General features: G+C 39.2%; 1 protein-coding gene across 3 annotated transcripts in view; it reads right to left on the bottom strand.

Annotated features, from left to right (window-relative positions):
* TBL1XR1 (TBL1X/Y related 1) overlaps positions 1 to 19145 on the bottom strand; it is a 212291-nt gene that overhangs the window by 22433 nt on the left and 170713 nt on the right. For all 3 annotated transcript variants that reach the window (XM_007430292.4, XM_088131780.1, XM_088131782.1), the window contains 2 exons: positions 15823 to 15925; positions 2766 to 2911 (listed from right to left, as the gene is read on the bottom strand). In XM_007430292.4, the coding sequence (XP_007430354.1) occupies positions 2766 to 2911; positions 15823 to 15880 (204 nt within the window). In that variant the 5' untranslated portion in view covers positions 15881 to 15925. The remainder of the gene's footprint in view (positions 1 to 2765; positions 2912 to 15822; positions 15926 to 19145) is intronic.

Below are 19145 nucleotides of genomic sequence, written 5' to 3'. Positions count from 1 at the left end.
TCCTGCCCTAATAGTGCCAGTAATGAAAAACACAGATTCCCTTTGTACTGGATACAGATGCTGAAGTACAGAAGGCATGCACTGTTCATGCATTTTTAAAGATGAGGCAGTGATGAAACTTCTGCTTGTCACTTCTTAGACACTAGGAAAAGTCAGTATCAATCAATAAGCTACAGCTGTTACCTGTAGCATGAAGGTTGGCAACATGGCACCTGTAATACCACTAGATGGCATATGTTGACTTTCTAAAAAAAATCAAGTGTTTAAAAAAGATGATGATGATGATGATGATGATGATAGAATAATATCAGAAATCAAAATTCAGTCATGGACAAATACTGTCAGAATTTTTTAGCACAGATATAGCCATGGAATTTGGCCTAGAGAAATGTGCTACAGTGGCAATAAATCGAGGTAACTGTAGATTACCCATAAGGGAACTAAGAAGAGTAATTAAAAATCAGTTAAAATCTGATTTAAAACACTTCAAATCACTATGAGCTAATTCAAAGTGAGAAAACCTACTTCAAGAGAAAGGCCTTGTTGACTTAGCAGAAACAATGGAAGCTGAGAAAAAAAAAAGAGGGAGAATTTTCTGTAGTGTGGGAGTAATGAAGGACAGAACTCAGTTACTTAAGAGAGATCTCTGACCGATCGTAATGTCTGGGCAAGTCATATTAACAAAGCCCAACGGCTGAGCCTTTTAAGACTTCAACAACAACAACAACAACTTATGAAATTTATATGCCACCTGGCTCCCAGTGACTCTGGGTGGTTCACAAATTGCTTAAAATAATAGAAGAAGGAAAACTACAAGAGACAAAAAGAAAGGTAAAGATGGGAGGATTATAAAACTGGATGGGACCAAAGGAAAACAACTCACAGAGTCTAAAGGGGGCTTCAGACACCCTCACCAATGGTCTAGGTGAAGACCCAGGTCTTCAAAGCCCTTTGAAATACCAGCATAGTGGGGGGGGGGGTAAATCTTGGGGGGAGGGGGACATCATTCCAGAGGACAGGCACCGCTACAGAGAAGGTGTGCTTCTGGGGTCCTGACAGATGGCATTTGAAGATCGACTAGCAATCAGTGCAAGTGTTTCAATGTGGTTGTAAAATGTTCCAGGTACAGTACTGCTAGTTGCCCATGTTTTTCACCGAATTATGAATCTCATGAAGCAGCCAAATCTTGCAGTATCTTTGTTTTCAGAGCAGAAGTGGGGATTTCAACAGTTCCTCTTCAGACTATTATTACAAATTGTAACTTTGTTTAGTGCCCACAATGTTGCACAAAGTCATCTAGTGGTACAAGGTTGATGATCACTGCTGTAGGAACTGTCTAATGCCGCAGTAATGAACCACATCTAATTCACTCAGGCTTTTTAGCTAGAAAACACAGTTCCAACAACAGATACGCTGCCCAGTGGGTGGCTTCCAGAAAACCAAGGCCTAAAAGCGAAAATAAATCCGCTGGGACTAAGCATGTTGATAAAGAATATATATTTGCTTTTATAATTGCCATGGGGGGAAATGGAAGTCCAAGTTAAAGGTGATTTCATGAAAGAATTTTCAATGTCCTTTTGTTAATGTTTAGAGGGACAGGGAACTCCCTTTGATGGGAATTCTCCCTAATTTATCCTCATTACTTGCTCTGACCTGTCTCTCACAGGGCATGGATTCTCCCCCCCCCCCCCCGCCTGCTTCCTGCAACAATGAAAGCTGTGAAGAGTTTCTCAAAGAAGAAAGTAGACAAATATTCAAAGGTGATGAAAATAATTCGTTCTGCCCCTCAACCTCAACTGAGGTATCAAAGAGGCTTCTTATGTGAAACAGGGACAGAGTAACAAACCATACAGCGTTAAGGAACCTGATAAAGACTTGGCTGGGGACCCAATGCAGCAACTTCAAGGTTTCAAGTTGGGATTCTCACATCACATGACAGGAAATGGGAATTTGACTCAGCATTAATAAATATCACTGGGTTTAAAAACCGATTCCATGTTTGATGGTAGAAGTCAAACAGAAGGACAATTACATCAAGTTATCTTTTATCAACCCCTCAAGCCTCCCAAGATTGGGATGCTGAAAAAGCTGGTGTCATACACTACCATTTTTGGCTAAGAATTAAGTATGAAAGAAGTGACAATCTTTAACTTAGTGCAGTATTTTAAACCCAAAAATATCCAAGGAAGCTAATGAATCTTACCAAAACCACCTGATGATGTCACAGTCCTGTCCCTGTGGATCTTGGTTGCAATAACTATAATAATAGTATTAGAAGTACTACTACTAGTAGTAATAATAATAATAATGGCAGTGTGCCCCCAGATTTTTTTTTTTTAATGTTGGGTAAAGAATAAAGTACACATTTCCTCTTTGCATGAGACACACTATTGAACTGTACTTCATCTTCATACTGAAAAATCTTTGAATTTCTAGAGCCTTTAATATTTGATAAATGTATCAACACACTACAAGCAGGGAATACTACATTTGGTAAGTGCAAGCCTGTATACAAACACTGTAAGCCAAAACATTACAATGAATAATTGCCCTGATCTGAACCTGTGTCTGAAATGCTTCAAACTCATTCAACAATAAAGCATTCAACAATAAGACACAAGGAAGAGAGTATCTAACATGACAGGAGCGGTCCACAAACAAGGCAGAAAAAGGAAAGTCAAGGAGTAGGTAGAGTGGGAAGAGACAGACAGTCCAGAACGCAAGAAAAACATTGAAATGCTCCTGCAGATGAACAAATGCCTTACCTCATTAATACTGACTTCCGCCTCTACATACTGCAGGCCTTTTTGAATTATTGAAATCAAAGCAGCGGGGGGCACCAGAGCACCATTGATGTTGGACTGGCTGATATGGCTCTCGATACCAAAGGTAAATGCTGAATGAGAAAACCCTAAAGGCAAGGGAGAGATTACAAAGATGTTTTCATTTACAGAAAGAGCATGTTGTCAGGCCACGAGCAGCAACTGCTTCCCCTTGAGATCCACATGGAATAAGATTTGAGTGCTCTAAGACTCCATGCTGTATCTTATTCGATCCCTAAAGTGTTCTGCCAGCTACTCTGCTCAGTTTATGGATTAGCAATAGGAGAGGGTACTATTTTAAGACACACATTCAGAAATTCACTTAAATCTTTCTGTCTCCTTTTCTGATTCCTTTTGGAAAGAAACCAGCAGTGCACTTCTGATTATCCAAAAAACAGAATTAGCCCCAATAACACCTCTTCAATAACTCCATGTAATTACCACTCTTCCCAAATGCTCAATCTGAGTTAAGGGATGGCAAACGAATCATGATTGCTCATGCCTTCTCCCAAACCATGTTTCCCAAACACAGCTTTTGCTTTCTTTCTTTAGAAACACCAAGTTAAATCAATCTCCAGATAACAGATACCTTGACTTGGCATTATACTTCTGTTTTAATTCTGCACTGTGGACTTCTTTCTTTTTATTTATCAAATGTATATACCTCAGACTACCAGGAAAACAAGTTCATGGTGGTTTACAAAAAAGGCCAATAAACAACAAGAAATGTCAAACAAGAATATATCAAATATCATAAAGCAATTAAAAACAACAATAAAATAAACAGAAACCAGAATGTAAACTAAGAAACAAAAAACTGCTTGATTAGTTAAGTGTCATCAACTCAGTGTCAACTCACATAGATTTTTCTCCATAATGGTGAAAAGGATAACGCATACATATAAATTTAAAGTTCTGCTTTAAAATAAGACAGTAAAGAGGCAGATCTAACGTTAGTTAAGATTAACCAATCCACCAATGTTTTAACTAGGTGTAAACTAGATTAGATCCAGGGACATTTAAGATATAATCACTCAATGCTCAGCAGCCTCAATGGATTACTAGATTGTTACTGAAGCTTTCAACTGTACTGAACAAAGATCTGGATATATGCAATGCCTCCTATGTGGGTTCACTTCCAGAGGTTTGGAAATGGGCCATGAGGTTCCTCATAGTACACTCTCAAAGCAAAATGTTTTTAAAAAATTATGTGTTTTTTGGGGGGGAGGGTGCCTTCAAGTGAGTGTTGACTCCTGGCAACTAACTGGACTAGTCCCTGCAGTTTTCTTGGCAAGATTTCAGAGGTAGTTTGCTATTGCCTGCTTCCTAGGGCTGAGAGAGAAAGTGACTAGCCCAAGGTCACCCAATGGGCTTTGTGCCTAAGGAAGGACTGGAACTCAGAGTTTCCCAGTTTTTAGCCAGGTGACTTAACCACTACATTACTATGATTAAAAAACTAGGGGGAAGAGTTAATTCAACACTTGACATTAAAATGAGTATTATATTAGGGCAAGCCTGAAAGGGGATACATTTTCTACTTGGGTGCCACAGCTGAGAAGATTTCTTTTGCATCTCCACACAGTGTTCTATTTTGAATGGTGAGGCACAGAGGCACACCCTTATAAAATCTTAATTCTCAGGCAGTTTTATTGAGGAAAGAAGTGCTTCTTCAGATACTGAGGACCCTTACCTTACCCTTAGGATTTGTAATACCATCACTATTGAATGTGGACCAGAAAACAATGCAGCATCTGCAATTCTACAATAGCTGAAGCTTCCAAGTCATCATCAGAGATATTTCTACATACAGCTCTTTTGCCCATTAAGTTGTGGTATACGCACCACAACCATGCAAAATGGTTTGATTGTGAAAGCCTTTCTCTGATAAGTGGTCTCTTCTGCACAATTACCATCTCACTCTCTCACTAGAAAATAAAAACCCACCCAACTGCTTATATCTAGTTAGCTGCTGTATTTAAAGAAAGATCGCAAACATGTTAGATACTGCCATGGAGAAGCAGCAAAGGAAGAAGGAAGTTACAGCATCTAAACTAAGGCTTTAAATAAACTGGGTTTCCTTATAAAACAAATATCTTCCTATTTCACAAAAAGGCTATTACACATGGGCCAATCAAGATTATAACTCCAGTGTAGCTACCAGACCTCCCTCACAGTTGAGACACATTCCATCTGCCCAGATAGTGCGAGCAAGTTAGGGAAGGGAATCAATCAATGCTGAAAGTCCTACCAAAGCAGAATCAATTCATATTAGTGCAGGGTGCTGAGGCTGGTAAACTAATATCACCTATGTAAAGGGAACTTCCATTAGTCCCATAACTAAATCACAAGCCAAAAGACTGTTGCTATAAAAAATATATTTCATATACGGTGGGGCAAAAAAGTATTTAGTCAGCCACCAATTGTGCAAGTTCTCCCACTTAAAAAGATGAGAGAGGCCTGTAATTTTCATCATAGGTATACCTCAACTATGAGACAAAATGGGGAAAAAAAATCCAGAAAATCACATTGTCTGATTTTTAAAGAATTTATTTGCAAATCATGGTGGAAAATAAGTATTTGGTCAATATCAAAAGTTCATCTCAATACTTTGTTATATATCCTTTGTTGGCAATGACAGAGGTCAAACGTTTTCTGTAAGTCTTCACAAGGTTTTCACACACTGTTGCTGGTATTTTGGCCCATTCTTCCATGCAGATCTCCTCTAGAGCAGTGACGTTTTGGGGCTGTCCCTGGGCAACACGGACTTTCAACTCCCTCCAAAGGTTTTCCATGGGGTTGAGATCTGGAGACTGGCTAGGCCACTCCAGGACCTAGAAATGGTTCTTACGAAGCCACTCCTTCGTTCCCCGGGCGGTGTGTTTGGGATCATTGTCCTGCTGAAAGACCCAGCCACGTTTTATCTTCAATGCCCTTGCTGATGGAAGGAGGTGTTCACTCAAAATCTCACGATACATGGCCCCATTCATTCTTTCCTTTACACGGATCAGTCATCCTGGTCCCTTTGCAGAAAAACAGCCCCAAAGCATGATGTTTCCACCCCCATGCTTCACAGTAGGTATGGTGTTCTTTGGATGCAACTCAGCATTCTCTCTCCTCCAAACACGACGAGTTGAGTTTAGACCAAAACGTTCTACTTTGGTTTCATCTGACCATATGACATTCTCCCAATCCTCTTCTGCATCATCCAAATGCTCTCTAGCAAACTTCAGACTGGCCCGGACATGTACTGGCTTAAGCAGGGGGACACATCTGGCACTGCAGGATTTGAGTCCCTGGCAGCGTAGTGTGTTACTGATGGTAGCCTTTGTTACTTTGGTCCCAGCTCTCTGCAGGTCATTCACTAGGTCCCCCCATGTGGTTCTGGGATTTTTGCTCACCGTTCTTGTGATCATTTTGACCCCACGGGGTGAGATCTTGCGTGGAGCCCCAGATCGAGGGAGATTATCAATGGTCTTGTATGTCTTCCATTTTCTAATTATTGCTCCCACAGTTGATTTCTTCACACCAAGCTGCTTGCCTATTGCAGATTCAGTCTTCCCAGCCTGGTGCAGGTCTACAATTTTGTTTCTGGTGTCCTTCAACAGCTCTTTGGTCTTGGCCATAGTGGAGTTTGGAGTGTGACTGTTTGAGGTTGTGGACAGGTGTCTTTTATACTGATAACAAGGTCAAACAGGTGCCATTACTACAGGTAACAAGTGGAGGACAGAGGAGCCTCTTAAAGAAGTAGTTACAGGTCTGTGAGAGCCAGACATCTTGCTTGTTTGTAGGTGACCAAATACTTATTTTCCACCATGATTTGCAAATAAATTCTTTAAAAATCAGACAATGTGATTTTCTGGATTTTTTTCCTCGTTTTGTCTCTCATAGTTGAGGTATACCTATGATGAAAATTACAGGCCTCTCTCATCTTTTTAAGTGGGAGGACTTGCACAATTGGTGGCTGACTAAATACTTTTTTGCCCCACTGTAAGCAGAGGTCTACCACACTAGACAGGACCCAAGGTGGAGACTGCAGAGAGGTCTCAGAGGCAGTCCAACACATAGTGGCAGGGTGGAAAATGCAGGCAGGAACAGCATACACTGAATGGCACAACCAAGTAGCTGGCATTGTGTATGGGCACATCTGCACAGTGTATGGGCTAGACCTTCCCAAGTCCGGATGGAGATTCCACAGAAGGTCATGGAGAATAACAGGGCTAAGATCCTGTGGGACCTCCAGACCCAGATGGACAGGCAGGTACTGGCCAATCAACCAGACATCATGGTAGTAGACAAGGACCAGAAGACAGCAGTGGTGATAGATGTAGTAGTGCTAAGTGACAGCAACATCAGGAAGAAGGAGTATGAGAAGCTGGAGAAGTACCAGGGCCTGAAGAAGGAGCTAGAGAGGATGTGGAAAGTAAAAGCCAAAGTGGTCCAAGTGGTGGTAGGAGCACTTGGGTTCTGTGACTCCTAAATTGGAAGAGTGGCTCCAACAGATCCCAGGAAACACATCAGAGCTCTCTGTCCAGAAGAGTGCAATGCTTGGAACAGCTAAGATACTGCACAGAACCTCAAACTCCCAGACCTTTGGTAGAGGACCCAAGATTGAGGAAGACACATACCATCCATACAGGTGATAAGCAATTTTTAAATTTTTTTTTAACCTCTTGAAGAAAGATTATTGAAGACCTATGTCTTCAATATATCCAAAAGTTACTATGGCTAGGCTGTTCAAAATGGCTGACTTGAGCTACATTTATACAAAATATATGTAGTATAAGATGTGTATGTGCGTGCATATATTACACACATATCTTTGTGTGCATATAGTTATGGATGGATGGAAGTTTGGGACAGGATGAAAGTAGTTGTAATAACAGCTGTTTAGTTACTAACATACTAACACGACCTGAAATCATCATGCATCAGGTTCTACCACCCTCATTACAGGCAGCCAATAAAGCAAAGTGGAAAAACTCTGACTGCAGCAGTATCATGTCATCCTCCACTTTACATTACTAAAGGGAAGAGAAAACACATGGATGTAAAGCAGCTGGTAATGGTCACTGATTCAATTATATTTTGCTGCCAAATTGAAGTGCTCAGAAAAAGCATCTGGTAATAATGCTCCTCCTAGGAGTGGGACCATTCGGTGCAAGTCGGAATCTGCATCTCACCACAAACACAGATGAGTAACGGCAAGCTATAAAATGGGATTTATGTTTAAAATGTTTTCATTTTCAGAATGTGAGAAAGGAAGCATAAAAGATGGATCAGTGCTGCTTTTCCATATAAGGGGGTTATTCAAATATATTGTTCCCACCTGCATTATCTATGTACTACTGACTTTTTCTGAATTGTAGAATTTGCTTATAGTTTATTTTCAAACAGCTCAACTGAAGGTAGTAGTAGAGACCCTGTTCTTAGCATTTATATTTAATCCCCACTTTTGGAAACAATCTATTTCCTTTGTAAACACTGGCTAAATATACCAATCCTAAGACAAGGGTGAGACATTGAGATGTGCTTGCTAATTATTTTTTTCTGTCTTAATTTTTTTTTTTAATTGTATAAGACAAGGGAGAATATGTCTATACAAGGAAGGATTAACCATGATAAAACATTTTAATTGTGTGTGCATGCCATCACCAGGCATGCATTATTTCTGCACGCCCTTTCAAGAATAGCGTAATTAATGTTTTGCAAAGCAGTAAAATTAGGATTAATGGATCTAAATGCATTATTTGCTTTGCCCTGAAAAAGTTAAATTCATCACGAGGAAGAAATTCGACTTAAGCCACTCATAGGTAATTAGAACTTTCAAAATGTCCCCTACTGGCATGTTATAAAAAAACAGTTATAGAAAACCAGATACTGGAATGTTGCACATATAGCAGAAAACAGAAAGTGGTTTATTTCATAAATAGGCTAACTGCATGGCCAAGATCTTGATGAGACAATGCAGATAAGAAGCTGATTTTGAATAAAAAGGCCACATATATCTGACAGTGTTGGAGACAAAGGGGTAGGATTGCTTTTGCTCCATTCTGCATCTACTGGTGGCACTGGGAAAAAATGTAACTTGATTGATTCTCTCATACTTTGAATGCCAGGCTTTGTGGTGGGGTTGGGACATGGGTGAGAGATAGTCCGCTATCACAAGTTTATGAAACTTGCAATTATGCCATACATTTTCCCATTTAGCTTAAAGACCTTTTTGAAGTGGTACATAAATCTGTGCTTGAAAAAAGCCCAACTTCAAAATGGAAATGTTGAGATTAAGTCAGAAACACAATCCCATGTGCATTCAGTCTCCAAGCAATATCCCACTTATCAATGCCAAAGCATCCACTAATCTGTACTTATTTAGGGAGCATCCCATTCTATTCAGTATCTGTGACAGCTTTGCATGGAGCAGCTCTATGTGGATATCACAAAGCTGAAGAATTTTGGGTTTCAGACTTGTGGTGCTTTGTTTTTAAATCTGGATTTCATTATGATATTTATACAAGACAATACTGTGCTGGCTTCCTATACTATTTTAAGGTAAAAACAAACAAAACTAGGATTTGTTACAAGATAAATCTTCAAGATCCCCAAATTCTGTGTATGCAAACAAAATGGACATATCTAGATGCCCAAGGGGGGGGGGGAGCCTACAAAGTGTTAATACAATGGATAAATGCATAGACAAGCTCTGCAGTTAAACAATAATTGCCAAACTGTGATTAGAATCATATTAATGTACCACTCGACGTATGTTAATATATGAAACCAGTGGTAGCATTGTGATGGTAAATGAAGTGAGCATAATTCTTCTGGATTTTTTTTTTTAATAGAATTTTGGGGATATAGAATGGAACTGTTAAGATTCAGTCAACTTCTGCAAAATTTAACAAAACTATTAAAAACATGTGGAACACTGTAAAGACAAGGGAGAATGTAAATTGTCTGCTTCAGGCATCACTGAGGAGAAATGGCCTTGACACAGATGACAGATGGATACAGAACAGGTATAAATGTTGCTACAGATTCTGCAGATAGCAAGGCTGTGAGGATCACACACACGCCAGCTTCTTGCCATCATTGGCAATAATATGTCTGTTCAGCTCTTTTTTGGATGGTGCTCTCCCTAGTACTAATGAGTAACCATTAAACTGGAGTTGATTCAGAAATGTAGTCCTCTGAATAATCGTTTCTTTTTATTTCCCAAGAAAGCAAGATCCCTTTAAAATTATCCAAGCACATCAGGGCTTTTGAAACAAGCTTTTCAGAGAACCCTGACTGACCTGTACTTTGGCATGACATATTGCATTTAGGAAAGAATCAATCTATTTCCCTGTTTTGCCTGAAACAGTGGAACTTGCTGGATAAAAGCAAATCACAAGATAGATATGGAGATTATTTATCAGATGTAAGAGAGAACCAAGGGGTTTTTCCAATCCATCAATGCAGTTGGCATGTGGTCTGCCACAAATTGCCCAAAGGCCCCTACACTAATTATTTCTCTGGAACTGATATTCTCTCGAGAAGATAAGAATCATGGGTGAGTAGGTAAGATACCTTATTGCAGCTGCATAGATCCTTATATGTGACAAAAACCAGCCCCTATGAAAAGCAAGAGTCTGATTCTATATATGGGTGGGCCCCAGCATTAAACCTGCATTTCTTTCTGCCATCCTTTTTTAAATGTACTGCCTATAGTCTACTCCTCATGCTACCCTGGTTACTGGTCAATGTTTTCAAAACAATCATGTCTCTGGTCCAGGCTCCCTATTTCCCACCTAAATAGCTCCAGCTGTCACAAGGTCAAAGCTTAGAAACTCTTTAAGACAGCTGCTGGATCTGCAAAAGGTAAATCCCACAAATTTGTAAAAAAAAAAGCAATCAGAAATACAGACTCCTAATCCATTTCTAGGCACATTCAAAGCACTGGTGTTGGTCTATTAATAAATTCTAACCCAAAGTATTTGGGTTAATCATTATTAGAAAGGTGTGTGTTGGGCAGAGGCAGAGGGAGGAGATTAAGAATTCTTCCTGTATATTTAACAATACACAGAAAGCTGCATGATTCTTTCTTTTTAAAAGCATAATAAAAAGCTTCTCCACGTCTGAAATAACTATGGGAGTTACGACATCTGATGACATTCTTGAAGGGGAAAAAAAGAAGAACAGAGCACTAGACTACTTAGTTTAGAATCCAAGGACTTCAAAACTTCCTTGAACTTTAAACATTTGCTTGGAGGTTCTTCCCCAGATTCTACCTCTGCGGAATACAAGGGGAATGGAGACAGAGCCTTTTCTGTAGTAGCACTCTGAATTTTCTCTTCAGAAACATTAACCCATCATGGACCCTTCTTTTTTGGATGCCAGATAAAAGCAATTCTCATTTCCTCCAGTATTTCTTTGTTTTAGCATAGATTTTCTTTGGTCAGATTCCTGCTATTACTGCTAAATTTAATCACTGTTATTCATTCTTTCTTCAGATAATGTTCTTGGAACATACAATATAACCTAAGTAAGAAATGAAATGAAAAAATAAATAAATGATTCTGTCAATCCATTCATGACCAGTCTCTTAGAATTCATGCCTTGCCAGCTCACAGGTTTCTATTCTTTCCTGCATCTGGAAAAGTTCTGGGGCCAGAACATACATGATAACTCCATCTGCTAAATCTTGGCCTCATACTGTAGTTCATGGTCTCATACAGTAATTCAAGTGTTTTGAATATCTAGTAATTTAACCCAAGAAGCTATTTTTATAATCTGCTTTTCCTATCTTGACATAAAGTCATTCTTGTGCTCAGCTTTTAGGACACTCTCTCAACAGTGGTGTCTTCAGCAAATCACAATGATACCATAATGACACATGCAAATAATCACCATACCAATCCTGCTATTACATACTTGTGCCCCAACAGCTGTAAGTTGTGTGGCATTTGTGTGATAATGTCACCACACGTTTCATCACCCATCTCCTCCTGTGACACTCACATCTCTCAGTTATCCATTCAAGAGGGCAGAATCACAATGCTCTTCCAATTAATCACAAGTTGCAGAACTTAATATATTTTAAGTATCTGCTTTGGGGCACTGTACTGCTCCTGGAAACAAATCTGCTAGGAAATTGATAATCTGGATGCAATATGAGGTCATTTATTTAAACTAGTTTATCTCCTGCCCAGTCAGGAAGTGGGGGAGGGGGGAGCACAAAGGAGAGGAGAACAGAAACGACACAGTAACAGTAGTAAAAAGAAACCAAAAAAGGAATTTGTGGAAATGAATGTTGTAAATCAGTCTTTCACATCTTATGGCAATCCTTGTACAGTTAAAAAAGCATCACCCTCAAAAAAGATGGCAATGGCAGCACGCTCAGGGGAATCCTGAGGTTCCTAGAAATATATACTAAAAAATATTTAGAGAACAGAAAATGAAAGGAGCAACAACTTTCTGGAATACTGAGTATCTTATTAGGGATGGAAGGGAGATGAGAAAGAAAAGGTGAAGGAGACGAAAAAGACAGTTTTAAAAGCACCCAAGCCAAATGTAACACCATCTCAGAAGCTAGGTGTCTCATTAAGTTGGCAAGACATTTTCAGTCCTGCAGATCCAAATTCGTCCCTGTATTATCTCAGTTTACATTAATCCTTAGTATTCAGCTTTTCACAGTACAAAATTTGAGCTCTGTGGATTTTCATTCAATTTATTGCAAAAGAGAATCCTTCCATATTAAGCCAGTGAAGATTTAGACACAGGAGCTTTTTGCTGGGACTGCGCATAACCCCCCCCCCCCGTGGATTACCAGAAAGAGTTAGTGGAACTCCCAGGTATCCCTGTCCTGAATAAAAGGAAATATTAAATTGCTGTTTCCTGTATCAACGATAACCTATTTACTCAACTCCCAAAATGGATTATCTTAGAGCCATTCTCCTGAAATAACTTTCCTGTCTACTTGAACAATGAATTCACACTTCACCCACATATGAAAACAGAAGGGATTCAGCACTCTTGACTTCTGTTTTCTTGAACTTCAGGTAGTCTCAAGTTTTTTAAATAAGTGCAAGGATGAAAAAGAATGGAATTAGACACAAAGACTCCTTAAAAAAAAAAGAGAGGTGTAAGTTGGACAAAAGGAAAAGGTAGCAAGGTTCATGCTAACCCTAATGTGAGCCATCCTTTGTGTGTTCCTCTCAGGTCAACTTCTACTGAACACTTCTGAAAGTTTTCAGTTATTTAAATAAATAAGTAAATAAACAATTCTATGCTTGATAGAATTTCCAACAGGCAAAGATTTTCTTATGACACTGAAAAAATGAAGAAATGCAAATCTGAATGCCTCCAACTAGCATCTTTTTTCCCAATTACATATAAAACATATTTCAAACTTTTCAGAAAAAGTCTCTCAGGTCCCTCCAGCTGTATAAGAACTCAACCATGGTACTCAATAATGGAATAAACTGTTCTCTATGACAGTGTTTCTCAACTGTGGCAACTTTAAGTTATCTGGACTTCAATTCCCAGAATTCCCCAGCCAGTATGTTGCCAAGGTTGAGAAACACTGGTCTATGAACTTGATGAGTACTGGCTTGGAGAGAGATTATTTTACTCTTTCTTGCATCTTCTACATAGCACTGGGAACATAGGTCAGCTAGCACAATCATACAGAACTTAGCCAGCATGGTTAATAAGGAGGCATGCTAGGAATTATTGTTCAGCAACCTCTGGATGACCACACTTTTCCCATTTTGCTATTTCATGTCAAATAAAAAAGAAGCCTGTTTTATCTGTAAATTGAATGTACACCATTACTTTCTATTAAAATAAAACAATGAGACATAAATCAACTTTCAGCCAGATACCCAAGAAATGCTATTGGTTTGATAGTACTTACAGAACTGAGGCTTAAGAGGGTAAACACAACTACACCACCATATTAATATTTCTATCCTGAGCAACCAGTCACATTGATCACCAAGAAGCTATTCAATCAAAAACAAGGAATGGTCTGGAAATACAGGTAGTCCTCAGGTTACAACAGCAACTGGGACCGGGACTGCCATTGCTAAATGATGCGGTCGTAAAGCACGATGTCATGTGACTGCATCACTTAGTGACAACAATCCCGGCAGTCCCAGTTGCCATCATAAACCCAAGACATGCAGGTTGTTAAGTGGGAAGTGCTTGGAATTCCAGGTTAGGAGCACGGGGATGCCACAGGGGGATGGGAGAGGTCCTGGGAGGCCTTATGCAGGCGGTGTGGGAGTACAGGGAGGCTGGGGGAAGGAGGCTGCAGGTATGAGGCTGCGGCACAAACACAGGAAAGCCAGTAAGCGAGTTGTCACCAAGCGAGGACTATCTGTAAGCAGAATGTAATCAGGAACTGCATTTGATGGGAATTAGAATTCCATTCTTCAAGTAGCATCATTGGAAAAAGCTCTGCTTTGATGATTTGTTGGATTGATGCAGCTCTCAGCCAACCAAGCACCAAAATTCAGTCAGATTATTTAAACAGTCTATAGACCATAACAACATACAATATTATTTTAAAATCCAAAATTATATAACTTTCTTAATTATAACCCTCAATGCCCTTATATGAATTAACATCAATTTGCTTCCTTATCCAAGTAACACCAGATAGAAACTTTGCTAAAGTCACTTTAGGAATCTGATCACAGATAAAATATTTAACATAAAATCGATTTGAATGTCCAGGGAAGATGTTAAAAATATGATTTACTGATCTGCATTATTCCAATATATTAAATTTTGAGAAACTGTCAAAAAAATCAGTAGGTGTTTCATAGAAGTATACAAATTTAATTCAAATCACAGCTCTAGCTAAAACTGTGTTGTTACTACTGTTATGTCTATATCGCTCTTGTTCTCAGAGAAAACCAAAACAGTTTACAGGAGAAGAATAAAAACAATTAACACTGAGGGTCTGCCACTGAGAAGGCTCTCCTCCTGTAAACCACACCAACCAATCAGATCACAAGTGGTGGGCCTAACTCTCCCCACCCAATCTTAGTGCACAACTCCAACAGTATTGGGGCCTGCAGTGTTATGTATACCATTTAATCATGCCACTTAAGAATATGACAACCACATTTTATTGTTGTTTATTATTAGATTTATATCCCATCTTTTATAAGAGAAGCTCAATGCTTCTCCCCCTATATATCCCCACAACAACCATGGGGGGTAGGTTGGGCTGAGAGAGAGTGTCATCCAGTGAGATTCTATGGCTGAAGAGGGACTAGAACCAGCATCTCCGTGCTTCCCTAAAGCAGCCCAACACTTTAACTACTATACCAGCTTGGCTCTCATCCTGTTCCAGCTGCAGTTTCTGGACTGCTTTCCTAAAGTAATCTAACTGTGAGGCTATTAGAGAATAGCTATGCTATCCTGGTCCAGATAGACCTGTAGTGAGTGCACTGGCCACAGGGCGCAAGCACTTCTTGTCCCTAAGGCCACCTATGTTTCTTTTTCCTTTGGCAGAAGTGCTACCTCTTCTAGGAGAGATTAATTCCCAGGCCTGAGCACCACCTAACCTGGATATAACTACATTTCTTTGGATCCCATTTATTCCAGGCAACTGCTAAACATCTGCATAGCCTCTCTCAATTCTGGTGGAAACCAATGATAGGTTAAGGGTTATCAGCCAAGTGACCGCTGATCTCCAATGACAGACCAGCTGGGGCAACGTAAAACCCTGTGTGACACCCCCCCCCCCCAATGCAACTGCTCTTGGGTTATGGATTTGCAAGTAAGAATGGAAACATTGCAACTTGTATCTCTCCAATTTTCAACTTTTAGAGCCATTCCATCAATATAAATGAAGAAGGCATGGGAAAATCACTATGAATCAACACAATAGTACTCTACTTGTCTTTTTCTCATTAATCCTGCAAGACAGACTAAGATTAATCTCAATTATTTAATTTAATCTTAAATGTTAGTTTCAAAATGAATTCCTCAGAGAATGATTACTCACCGGACTCTTGCAAATATCTATATACGAGGAAGTTAACCTCATCACTGCTTATACTCATCTTTATGCCCGCTTAAACCATGAGGTCACGATGAAGGATATAACCCTAAAAAATATATAAAATGCAGGTGGTTAGAAACAGGCAGAGAAATAACTGAGTTTTTGTCCAGAAAACTGATACACGGAACATAATGTAGTTGTGCCTAAAAAGGGACCTTTTTCAAGTCTAATAAGAGAATAGTTGGGAAGCATCCAGGTAATATTCATGCACAAAAAAGAAAAATAAAACAAAACAATTATCTGCGCCAGCTGTGTTCTTTCTTCACTGAAAGATTACAAGCATACCAATATCCATTAATAAGAGATGAATCTGTGCTCTGTAATCCATTGAAAAAGCTTCACAATACATATATGAGGGGCCGACAACATAATATCCATAAATGCCTGGGCATCTGGAACATCCCTAGTCCTTCCAAAATGTTGCTGTTGATGATGATGATAATTTGAGCAAAATCTCATCAGATTTAGAACAAGACTTCAGGAGTAAGATTGCTGAAATCCTGCAAAGTTCTTAGAGGATTTGGGACAGCTTAAAAAAAAATAAAAATAAATAAAAGTATGTCTGTGTCCATGTCACCATGTGAACTGTGCAACAGAAATCTGCTGCTCACAAACAAAGATATACATAAAGTAATTGTTGAAAGGGTGCATTACAAAAGTATGTTTGGAGGATGTTTCTAATCAGTCTTTGGAGGAACGGACAAATAGGTCAATATATGAAAACTGCTGCAATGGAAATAATCCAGTCTCATACCTGTACTGCAGGCACTGCATTAGCTTTCAATAAGTTTCTCAGTACAACTCAAGGTGCTAGTTTTCACTTACAAAGCCCTAGATAGCTAGGCTTCCAAGTATCTCCAAGATCACCTTCTCCAGCTGGGACTGACCTAACCAGTGCATTTATCCTGGGTGGAAATTTTCACCATTCCCTCCACACCTAAGGCTAAGTGTGAAGTGCTGCTGAAGACACTGTCTCTCCTTGGTGGTACTAACACTGTGTAACAGCCTCCCAGAGAGGCAAAGCTTTCACCAATCCTGCTATCTTCCCAAGAAGGTGGCTAAAACAGAACACTTTCAAAAGACCCTCAAGTCCCAATTTGCTGCCATGTAGGAGGCTTTAGCCACCATCATCACTACTATGATTCTACAAATATTACTGCTTTATTCATGTTATATGTAGATTCAATCTTACTGGATCTCTGGTTTGATTTCTACTGTAAACTGCTGTGAATTGGTTCAATTAAATGGCATACAAGTATAATAAATAAATATTGAGTTCTACAAGAAAAAGAGGTTGAGTGGATAAGTGAAAGAGTTAGAGTACAAGTGTGGGAGAGAGAAAAACAAGCAGGGACAATACGCCTGGTTTCCTAGCAGTTTACAGGTTGCTTACATCGTATGTGTACATGTATACATACAATATACATGTGCATACTTGGGAGATCCTAACAATGATTTGTCCAGCTTGGTGGCAGTATCTAGCCTATCTTGCCTGATCTTGAAATGCTAAGCAGGACCTGGTTCATACATGGATGGGAAACTACAAGGAAATTCCAATATTTGGGACTAGAATGGTTAATCAAAATAAGATCCCAGAAGAAGGTAGTGACAAAGCACTTCTGTTCTATTGCCAAGAATCCTATGTGGCTATGCCCGTGCCCATGAAGTCACTAGAACTTTATGTAGTTTGCAAGGTTGGTGTTTTTAAACATAACTGAAACAGAATATAAGTTTGATTTAAAATGAAACTAGTCTTTAAAAAACTAGAGTTTTTTAAAGCCCCCCAAAAGGGGGGAAGGGAAAGGAATCAACAAAACCAAGAGGTGTAACTCAAATGCACTGAAGGAGATGCTCTAGTTGATGTATGGGAGTAGTTGTTTATTCATCAAAGATTAGATTCCAAGTGGTGGGCTAGGGATTTGGGAGAAATCAACATTTTAAAATCGATAACTGTCTGTAGTTAGTAAGCGGAAATGACACTCAACTAATAAATAAATAAATAAACAAAATCTGCAAAATGATTGTTAAAACATTTAGTCATAGGATTTTTGTTCTTTTAGTATACGTGGGGGGCATTTTATTTACTGTAATGGTTTTAAAAAAGGTTAATAATGCCACCATTCATGGAGCCTAAGTAACAAAGGTGGATCAAAGTGTTCTCTTCCAAAAGGATAAAAGGAACTGGAGAAAAAATAAAACCCAGACATGAACGTACACGATAAGAGGTTTCCATCCAAATGGACATGAGAGGGCAGTATGACACAAGTATTTGAAACAGCCAACAGTGAATGACAAATCAAAGGAAGCTTGTGAAGTAACTGGGGATTTTTTTTTCTTCCAGTGAGAGCATCACAGAGCAACTTGATTAGAAAAGCCTAATCTACAGGTACTGATTATTTCAAGGGACATCCAAAATAAACATGCCTCCCTTTGTCCACTGTGATCGCTTCATCTTTTACATGCCTGAAGCAGTAAAGCACAGCAGAAATGCTTGCTTTACCACAAGGTACATCCCCTGGATTCCAGCCTTAATTAAAATCTTATCCAAATGTTGCCTCTAATTTTGGCCAAGGGAGGAGACTCAAGATCCTTCACAAAGAACAAAAAGACCAGCCCAGAAATGTCAGTCATATAAAATGTGTTGTTTCAGGAATAGAAACCCCCACGTGGCACCCTGGACAGCAAGAAACCCAGAGACGCCTCTCTTGATGCCAGCTCCACTCTAGTTCTTTAAAGACTAGTTTAATTTTAAACCAAACTTTAAAAAGAAGCTGGCATGCCTTAACATAAGGCATTAGCTTCAGAATCAGCTTTATTTTCAATGGTCTTGGATTCCAGAGATTCCATAAGCTAGCTTCCCCCCCTCCCCAGGCTGAGGGGGATCCAGACTCTGCAAAAAAGTGGGCATATCCAGAATAAACAAATGGACAACCCCCTCCGGGACATTTAATTTAATTTAATTTAATTAATAAAATATAGTTCACATATAATTGCCCGTAATTTTCCCCTTCTTAAAAAAATGCTGGAATTCAAAGGAGGGAGAGCCTAGGGCTCTGACTTTTAGATTATGCACTGTTGTTGTAAACATTCTTAGAAAATAAAAGTGGTAAGCACTGTAGCCCAGTGCTTTGTTTATAAGGATACCTACTTGCCTAGAAAATAATTTTAAAAACATGCTTGATTGTTCATTCTTAGAAAATAAAAGTGGTAAGCACTGTAGCCCAGTGCTTTGTTTATAAGGATACCTACTTGCCTAGAAAATAATT

The sequence above is a fragment of the Python bivittatus genome, unplaced genomic scaffold (assembly GCF_059951505.1).
Source record: "Python bivittatus isolate LINGU-HERP-01145 unplaced genomic scaffold, Pbiv_v1 ctg000980_np1212, whole genome shotgun sequence".
NCBI classification, from domain to species: domain Eukaryota; kingdom Metazoa; phylum Chordata; class Lepidosauria; order Squamata; family Pythonidae; genus Python; species Python bivittatus.
The sequence above is the reverse complement of the archived record's forward strand: the minus strand, read 5'-3'. Positions and strand labels throughout refer to the sequence as shown.